The sequence below is a fragment of the Platichthys flesus genome, chromosome 19 (assembly GCF_949316205.1).
Source record: "Platichthys flesus chromosome 19, fPlaFle2.1, whole genome shotgun sequence".
Classification (NCBI taxonomy): Eukaryota; Metazoa; Chordata; class Actinopteri; order Pleuronectiformes; family Pleuronectidae; genus Platichthys; species Platichthys flesus.
In genome coordinates, this window is record NC_084963.1 from 19615023 (window position 1) to 19625193 (window position 10171).

General features: G+C 40.4%; 1 protein-coding gene across 1 annotated transcript; it reads right to left on the reverse strand.

Annotated features, from left to right (window-relative positions):
- Positions 1-714: 714 nt before the first annotated feature.
- Positions 715-9036, reverse strand: actr1b (actin related protein 1B). Its single transcript, XM_062412333.1, has 11 exons — positions 8849-9036; positions 7677-7741; positions 6950-7025; positions 6230-6355; positions 6001-6125; positions 5143-5359; positions 4964-5056; positions 4684-4858; positions 3821-3882; positions 3651-3691; positions 715-2963 (listed from the first exon to the last, which is right to left on the reverse strand). The coding sequence occupies exons 1-11, from the start codon at positions 8894-8896 to the stop codon at positions 2861-2863; spliced, it is 1131 nt and encodes a 376-aa protein (XP_062268317.1). The 5' UTR covers positions 8897-9036; the 3' UTR covers positions 715-2860.
- Between the last annotated feature and the right edge of the window lie 1135 nt (positions 9037-10171).

A 10171-nucleotide genomic window follows, 5' to 3' on the forward strand; every position in this document is an offset into this window, starting at 1 on the left:
ATAATGAAAATTATTTTATTGAAGTAAAAATAATACAAACAGGACGCAAATAATATAGAATATAAATGGAGAAAATTCAGTTTTATGGGTCCTCCACATGGGGGATTGAAATATTTGTAGTTCAATAAGCTTGTTGGTCAACTGTGACTTCTGACTGGACAGATGTGACAGAGAAGACATCAGGAGCTCAGACAATCATGTGAGGATTCACATCAGCTCTGGTTACAAGGACTACACATTTGTTTATTTATTTACAAATGTACCCTCTGTTGCATCACTTTAAATGTTGCTGCCTCAAAGAATGGTGGGATGACAATTTATTTGGTTTATAAAGTTCTCTCTGCTCAAAGAGATAAGTTAGGAAGCAACAAAGCTCCTCTTCTCATGATTTAGAGAATTCAAACAGCTCCCATTATGGCGGTTGCTGAGATACTTTTGGGTTATTTCACTCAAATAGGAACTCTCCTAAGCAAAATGGACTATTTAATCGCTCCCTTGGTCCAAGTCACATCTAGGCCCTATGACACGGTAGGCAGCCAATACTGAAGAAGACACATTTCATTCTTTACATTTTGACTGTATTTGCAATATTTGTATTGGTCATTATGGATTGTTTAAACTGCCCAAAAACTACATGTAGTGCATGTGTTTGTACTGGATATACACTATATCTATGTCTAAGAGCAGATGATAAACCAATGAGGGGACATCAAGCAGCAGCCATTAACTTATTTATTATATTGAATTTACGAAAAGTAAAAGCAAACACTTGAATAAACAGTTTTGTACATTTGAAGTCTGTTATCCTATGTTTTTGGTGGTGGTTGTTTTTGAAAAGCATTCCACTGTACACAAGGCTGATGACACTACAACCTGTTTCTCTTGTTATCATTTTCTTTTAAAAACACCAAAAAGCAGACGTAATGAGCGCTGCGGCATTGACACAGGCGGTGTAAGGCGGACAGGTGAGGTGTGGACACAACCCTTCACTGCCACTGAGATGCAGGGAAATCATAAGACCCGGTTTTCAGTACATAGAGGGAGGGTGAGGGAGGGAACTCCAGAGACTCCAGATCCTGGCCTTTTGTCTCAGAGGACATGTCTCTGAAACAGCATTCACTGATATGCAACAGAGTTTGTGAAGCACAGACCTCCACATAGACAATTTTAGGGAAATTGGACAGAAACCTTTTTAAATATTTCAGCTGAATGTTACAATGACAAACATTCCAAGGAAATGATCTAGTATTTTTCCACCTAGTTCTTTTTCAGGTTATTTAATTAATTCTGAGAGCAGCATGACCCTACTTAATCTTTTGAAGCCTACTTGTTTTACAAAAGTCATCCACAACACTAGCCTTTTCGTCTAAACATTAGTTTTTAATATTTTCTACCAAAAACTAACTACTGAATCTTCTCAGGGGAAAATACTATACATGGATGACACTAAACTGAACACATTTATTGGTTGAACCGTTGGTCAGGGTAATTCATAAAAAAAGAATTTATTACCATTTCCCTAAGTTTGACTGTAAAATCATAACATATTTGAAGGAATCACCAGCTTAATGAATAATGGAAATTGGTCTGTAAACATCAGTTATGGTTTATTAATCTGCAGATTTTAAACAATCAATTAATTAATCGTTTCAGTTTTAATTGAAATAACCCTCTGATGGTCGACCGGTTTGGCTCAAACCAGAATCCAAGACGAAGATTGAGGCTATAGGGTATAAAGAGAAATGGATTCTGACTCTGCAAAGATACACAACCAGAGCACTGCCAGTCACCTCCCAAACTTTCTCTCTATAAATTACAACCCACACTCAGATCAATCAGAGCCTCATTTTATATCATATACATGAAGTTTTAAGAGACTCACTGTACTTTGCAGAAGTTGCATTAACCAAAATCTCTACAACAGATGGCAGTCCCAGAGGCACAACAGCCACAACAATAAGAACCAGGTGGAAATATTTTTAGATTTCTCTTCAAGTGTTAGATTAATCTCAGCCTCTGCAATCGAGGAAACAAATGAAAAGAAGACGTTCCCAAATTTTGATTTAATCGGTCAACTGATAAAAAAGTTGACAAAACGACTGCACCAAATATTTTCTTCATCAAACTTCATTGTGTGGAAACATTTTGTTGGTAACAGCAACAGAGAAGATAACAAGAGCCGAATTCAGGTTAGTCAGTTGGAATTATACATTAACTGCATCACTTTAAGATCGTAACTTTGCAATTTTGGCCAAATACATAATACAGTGGTTATCTTTACCTTACTAGCACTATATTCTGCTGTAGTTGATCAAGCCTTGTTCTGTACGAGTTAATCCGTGTCTGAAACTACAAAGAGGACATCAAATCAAAATCTATGTCTTCGGTTTGGAATGGAGGCTTCAACAGTAACAAAATAAAAAACAAAAACATTCATTATATTCTACACCTTGCAGGGCTTTGTAGACGAGATAGCAACAGCAATACTTCAATGTGGACCACATGATAGAATGGCATGGCCTGTAGCGATAGTCCACATTGCTAATCATTGCCCTCTCAGATACCCTGGCAGCCCTCTGTATGTGAATGTTTGAGATGCTTGGGAGTGATTTGACGGGTGCTGTCCCCTTCACCCAACAGCAAGTGGAACATAGAGAACAGGAGGGAAATGAAAGAGGATCAAATAAGGAAACACCCACAAATAATTTGTGTGTTTTTCTGAGGAGGGTTCGGGGGTAAAACCATAGGCTGACAGTGGTTTAGAAGAAAACGGCAGGTGCAAGAGTATGGGAGTCTCTGACAGTAGGATGGAGGGAGGGGGGGGCTGAGGGCAGTTCTGGGGGCATTCACAGATCCCAGACTAGAATGTCTTCCTGTGGATGGCACGTGCTCTATCTTCTTCATATTCCCTCTTCGACACCCACATCTTTTTAAAGGTGTCAAGTGATGCCAGAATAGAGCCCCTGTAGGGAAAGAAGGGAAGGTCACAACTTTTCCGCAAAACTACAACAAACATATATATATATATATATAAATACAGTATGTTGCAGAACTTTTCCCTGATACTGTATTTTGATTAATAATGTCCTGCAGTAGTCTGTTGAATTTCACACACACACACACACACACACACACACACACACACACACACACACACACACACACACACACACACACACACACACACACACACACACACACACACACACACACACACACACACACACACACACACACACACACACACACACACACACACACACACACACACACACACACACACACACACACAGGTAATCACATGGCAGTAACTTAATGCATTTAGGCATCTAGACGTGCTGAAGTTCCAACCGAGCATCAGAATGGGGAAGAAAGGGGATTTAAGAGACTTTGAACGTGGCATGGTTGACCAGCCCGTGACACGCAAGAATTGTTACCAACACAGCTCTAGGTAACGGTTTTCATCAAAAACGGGATAGTGTCGCATCAAGTGCAGATGGATCAATGATCAGCCCTGGTTGAGCATTTACCACACCCCTAATCCAAAATGTATAAGAAATTACTTTTCAGTTATGCACAAATCTTGCAGGAGCCATGTTTCTTTTACAGAGGAAGATTTGAAGCTGTCATAGAAAAAACTGAATGCTTACCCAATCCATGTGGAATAGAGTCTCTCTTGAGGAGCAGAGATCTGGACAAGAAAAAAGCAGGTCACAAAAACAAATTGCCAGAGGTCAATAGGCAATTATTGCCATTACTATGAAGACTGTCAGTAAACATCATGGGAGCACCTGTTAGTCCACCCACATAAATAACTCACCTTGATCTTTACGTCTTTGGGTGCAAGCTTCTTGACTTCAGTGAGAAGTCTTTCCCCAAAACCTGAAAGATATAACATTGATTCATTGATTAGTATGATTTGCAAAATCCTGCCAAAACTGTAACTACAATGTGACAACAACACCGCAGCCTCATGCATTGTTTGACCCTGCACTATTTGAGTCATATCCGTGCCTTTGACTGCACAGTAAAAATGTACCACAGGACAGTTACCACAAAGTGAAGCCAAACTATCTTGATCGATCAAGATGGTAAACCCACGTCTAATAATTTTTCCTCAAAGACTGTTTCTGTCATTTTAGGTAGTCTTATCAGGACTTTGGCTAAGGAGGCATACTGGGTCGTCGGATAACTAAAGGACCGGCAGTTCAAACCCAGTCTCTGACAGTTCGTTGAGATCCAGATATCCCATGACAGCTGTGCTTAAAGTGTATCAATGATGTATGATAAAGAAAGTGCAGCACATAGATGCACGGTATGATTCCGTGTGAATGGAAAAGCTATACTGCGAAGCACTTTGTATGGTCATCAAGACTAGAGAAGTGCTATATAAAGACCATTTACACTGACATATGTTCAAGTTTAAGTTTTTCTAATAAGTTCAAATTAATTATTTGATCATAAGATGAGATTGTTTTATGTTTGGTTGAACGTGTGTTCCTCAAATCCTCAAGATGTTGTCACATATGTCCAAGATAATGTATTTTACTTAAATGGTTTGTACAATGTGAGAAGTGGAGACGTGTGGTACATCTTTATTTACGGTCACTAGTCGCACAAACGTTCCCAAATATATGACCACATGTGGAACTTTTACTGTGTTTGCAGTGGATGAACACCAACCTTTGATCAGTGTTGATCCTCCACACAATACTATGGTGGAGAATAATGTGCGTCTGAGATCCATGTCAGACTTCTGGATTGCATAGGCCAGGACCTCGTGTATCCCCGAGCTTTCATCTCCTATCAGGTCGGGTCTGAAGAGCAGCTCTGGAGCACGGAATCTGGCTGGACCAATCTGAAAATAAGATTTCAAGGTTTGTGATAAGGATGAGGCTAGTTTTTCAGATATAGAAATATTTATCATCTTTGCAAAACACTTCTCAGAATCAGTTTGACTCACATTTAAAGTGCTTCCATCAGGAAGAACGTACTGAGCCTTCTCTGTTTCTAAAGTCTCGTCTTTTTGTGGGTTGAGAGACAGATAACAGGCCCTCTGTAGAGATAGACACCTCTGATTAGACAAAGAACATGCTATGCATATTTTATTTTTCAAATCATTTCACAAGTAATAGCTCTTACCTCTTTGATGGTGCGAACTACCTCAAACTCTGCAGAGGTGTTGAAGTTGTAGCCTTCCTTGCGCAAAAGCAGGCGGAGGTACCGAGAGACATCTCTTCCAGCTATGTCTACACGCATGATGGAGTGTGGAATGGCAAAGCCCTCGTAGATCGGCACAACATGGGTCACACCATCCCCTGAATCCAATACAACACCGGTGGTACGGCCTGTGGCGTACCTGCACAAAACAGACAACAGTTGCACCCCAATTACTATGGATTACAGTGACATTATTAACACCTTATTATTATAGTTGTATGACAGGTCCATTTTACCAGCCTGCTAAGTATTTTGTTGGCTCTCATGTAACAGGGCAAGTTTATAAATTGGTGCTTCTAGTAGTGCATTTACAATCAAATTGTAAAAAAAATTGAAACAAATCACAATGCCCAATGAAACAAATCATAGGGCTTTAACAAGTTGTGACTTGCCTTCCCCTTATCCCTCAACAACAGTAGGGAAAGACTACTTGCTGAGAAAATGAAGGGAGTGGGAAGGGGAGGCCAATGGAACATTTGATTTGGTCCGAGATGCTGTTGCTAGTGGCAATGAATATTTTAGATATAATCTTAATGACTCCTGTGCAGGTTAACTGTTATACAGTGAAAACAGGATTTTTTACTTTTTATGGCACTACCACATTCTTCACAACAAGTAGCCTCAGCCTCACTTGGGTGGTTAGTAAGCAGTAATGTAACTGTCTTTGTAGTCAAATCACTATAATGTTAACTGATGAGATGTGCTTCAGTGGATAATGGGTGGCAATGAAGTCTTTGTGAACTAAACTTGTGACTCCTCAGAAAAGCAAGGAGTTCTTACAAGCTAAGCACAGCCTGCATGGAGATGAAGAGAGCAGGAACGTTGAAGGTTTCAAAGAAAACCTCTGCAGCCTTCTCCCTGTTCTTGCTGGGGTTGAGAGGGGCCTCAGTCAGCAGCACCGGATGCTGGGGAAGACCAACACAAAGATGAATGATCAGAAATACTGACATTGGTTTTCAAACAGAAGGTTCCCTTATTATCATCATGCGACAGGAAGAGAGGATCTCACCTCCTCAGAGAAAGTCTGCAGCTGCTCCTTGGAATAAACGTACTGCCAAATCCTCTCCATGTCATTCCAGTCCTTCACAATCCCATGCTCCATCGGATACCGCACCGACAACAGGCCCCTGTGCTCCTGAGCAGTATAGAGTAGGAGGGACAAAGACACAATAAATCAGTAAGTTAGAAATCAACACTGACATCAGTTAAAGTTTACAAACTAAGCTTCTTTTTTTTTATGCGTTTGTGAATTTGCAGTTCTCCAGTTTCTTCACAAAATGTCTCATAAATGCACTGTGGACAAAATCATTCAGTCACATGCTTCAAATCCTGGAGAAGCATTGAAGGCATATAACTGCGCACACAACAAATGTTGTCTTAGCAAATCATCAGTTTCATGGCAGAGCGGCAAAGGAGGCCACTATGGACAGCAGGTTCATAGGAGACAACTTGGAACAAAGTTATGCGATCTGATGAAAACTGAGCTTTTAGACTGCCACACTAAAACACTGCATGTCAAAGTCATGGGCTGATTAGGGGGCTGCAGGGCTAAACTGTACGGCAAGGCAACCCATGACACAGACCGGCCGACATCTGTTCAACGTGCATGCATCTCACTTCTAATATTTAGTACAAGCCTACAGGCCCAATGAAACCAGTAGACCCATACTGGAATAATGAGTACTTTTTTAAGGAACTCTTTGTGTGTGTGTTTGTGCGTGTGTATCACCTCCGCCTTGGGTCCAATGAAGAGGTCTCCCTCCAGGGCTCCTGCCATCACGCGCACATGCTTGGGACGCCCTACACTGAATCACACAAACATAAATAGATGTCAGACAATATTAAGTACTCATAACACCAGCATAAAATATCTGATACTACACTACAGCTGAGACAGAAAGTTGAATAACCAAACAGTAGCTCAGCAGAGGGCTCATTAATAATAAAGAATTATGTCATAGTTTTTCAGTAACACCATCACTAAATGTTACTCTAAAGTTGGATTATCACAGTGTACCTAATATGGTACTTGTCACTCTGGTTTGGGGTTTTAGGGTTGGATTTTAGGTTACTTGTGTTCCGTATTTTTTTTTTTAAACTGCTCTTAAATTTGTCTGTTATAGGATCCCCTGAAATCATACATCTGAAGGGTTTTTCTTATATATGGGATTTGTATATTCGTTTGGGTCACCTTTTAACCGGAAAAAACAAACTTCTACTTTACTGTATTTTATAAATAAAACATCGTTGATTTTGACTATTAGCTGATCAACACATAATACATCATATCATCTTGGTCTCAAATAAACTCTTATTTTGTTCCACAATTTTCATCTACTAGACCAAAAGTGACTCAATAACCCATTAACTAATGAGAAGATAGGTCAATACTGAAAATAACTGCTTTACATTAAATATTGTCTTTGTAATGTGAGTGTTGTTCAAAGAACACTTACTAGTTAGGAAAACAGTATTTTGGGATCTGGTCACCAGCAAAACCAGCTTTGATAACCCCCGAACCCTGAAGAAAACAAGACATTAAATTTGAATCCAACATCACAAGGTTATTATTGAACACGGAGCTGGAGTTTCATCTTTGTGCAGCGTCTAAGAAAGAGGGAGGTCATAAGACACAGCCGGAGGCCAATAGCAGTCACACTCTTAGCTCTGACACCAGCTCGCAACTAGCATCAACACTGGGCCCTAGATCCCATATGTCTCAAAAGCAACTTAGTCCAGTGAGGCTGACACAAAGCTGAAAGCCAATGCTGTACACATTATAATCTGTCTGTCTGTCAGTCTGTCTAACTGAAGTAGCGACTCCCCTAAACAGTAGTGCAACATCATTTCATTATATCCTTACAACTTGAGACAAATGAGAAGGTATAGTGTAAAATTACTTCTGCAGTGGTATAACAGCTGGAATTCTAATTGGTTCACAGAATGTGGTGAACTATTGTAAAGCAAACACGTCCACTATGTGAAATGTCCATTGTATTTACATGAATGCAAAGCTAACATTCTTGTGGTTAGCAAAGAATTCGACAAAATGTCACAAACTTATGTGCAATTATATGTGTTTAACGATCTTCTTAATATCCCCATGAAGGCAACTTATCTATTTATCTTCAGGCTAAACCATGACAGAAGACAGGAAACCAATTCTGACGACTACACCAACCTGCTAAGATTGAGAAGGAGCTAGTTAGCTGTAGATAAGAGATGGACGGTCTATGTGCTGTGGAGCTAATGGCTCCGGGTGACTCTCACATCCTTGATGACAGCTCAGCATGCTTTGCTAAGTACTGGATATGAACACAATAAAGATCTGTGAGGATCCAGCTGCAGCTCCGCGGCGGCTAACGTTCAGGACAACACACACCCAACACTAGCTAGCCGGGTTAGCGAAAACCTGCTTGGGTTGGACAAGTCAAGAGACGCCGCCCCAAGTCCTCACTGCTGGTAGGATCCTAGCTGTGCCACCAGAAAGCTGTGTTGGTAAATACGACATGTTTAGCAATGGTCTCCGACGTTTATCCCTAAAACAATTGTTCCTGAAGCTAACAGCTAGCCAACGGTCCCGACCAGCGGCCTCAGCTTGGGTGTGGATGAATGACATCATACTTACATTATCAATCACAACCGGCTGGTTAGCTAAAATGTCATAGGATTCCATGACGGACTGGGTATTCAAGTTACGTTTCTGTCGATCCGTGCGTATGTTCTTCCACGTTTAGTATTTTAATCATGTAAAGAATAACACGCCGTCACTCTGCAGTTCCACTGTGTACTACTACTGCTGCTGCTGCTGCCCAGGGCCAGTCCGCCTCCTGCAACAACCAATCATGTTAAAGAAAACATTGACTGACAGAAGTGGTAACCAATCACAACGTGTAGTAGAAGAGTCATGCGCCCTCTGCTGTCAGAGGGAGGAGCTGAGTCTGACAAACCGAGAGACAACGATGGAAATTACGGCTCTTTGTCGGGAGCCGGAGTTTATGGCTTGGATCATCGTTCTGTTCCAAATAACAAAAATAAAACGGCAGAATAACCACTACTATTATGATGATTTGGATCAGATTCAATGTTTGATATCCCACCACTATAATTTCGTGAATGGTTAAGCAGCACTAAATTACTGGTATTGGCAATAATCTACATTATAATTGTTGAGAAAGGTGATACCATGTTGCTCTGCTTTGTCAGTTAATTTGCCATACTTCTGAATTAACCCTCTGTATGAAATGGGTTATGCAAATAAAGTTGCCTTGTCTTGAATGCAATTCATGCAACACATTAGAACACCTTTTATTGGCACAATAATGAACAAGTGTAGCGTAATTAACAAAGAAGGCTCACTTACATAATAGGACACATCATGTCTGCAGGAATAAATTAAAAAACAAGATGGATAAATATTGTAATCATCAGATCTGCAGGTCTGAATGTCAATAATTGATTTATATAGAGCTAAAACATCAGGTCTGCAGGTATGTAATAACATGTAGTGGATATTATTAAATGCTTGCTGTTGGCTCAAGCTAAATGTGAATATAGTAAGATATTAATCATGTCGGAAAAAACGACTCCCAGCTTCGTATGTCGGAGGTCACTAAAGTTAATGTGGAGTCAGTGTGTGCTTATGCAGAAACAATGTCAGACTCTCTACTATTCTCTGGACCTCTTCCTAACATGACCAGGTAGGACATTTTTAGACGCATGTTGTCATTTAACTGCTGGCTGTCGAGGGGATGTCCTGCAAATGGTGTAGGCTTTGTGGACATTCTGTAAACTTTTTGGTGGAAACCTGGTCGTGATAGGAGAGATGGCCTTCATCCCATTTGGGACGGAGCAGCTCTCCTGTAAAGGAATATCACTCAGATTATAAACCCAAAATGACTGCAGTCCTACACACTTCTCTGTGCTCCCTTTGGATCAGTCACACAACCAC

Bases quoted from the DNA above. Each gene is read 5' to 3' on its own strand.
- actr1b (XM_062412333.1), bottom strand. From the start codon at position 8,896: ATGGAATCCTATGACATTTTAGCTAACCAGCCGGTTGTGATTGATAAT. The intron at 5,360-6,000 runs GTAAGAACTCCT...TGTTTTGTGCAG, and splicing joins ATGCAGGCTGTGCTTAGCTT to GTACGCCACAGGCCGTACCA. The intron at 4,859-4,963 runs GTGAGTCAAACT...TCTTATTTTCAG, and splicing joins CTGATGGAAGCACTTTAAAT to ATTGGTCCAGCCAGATTCCG.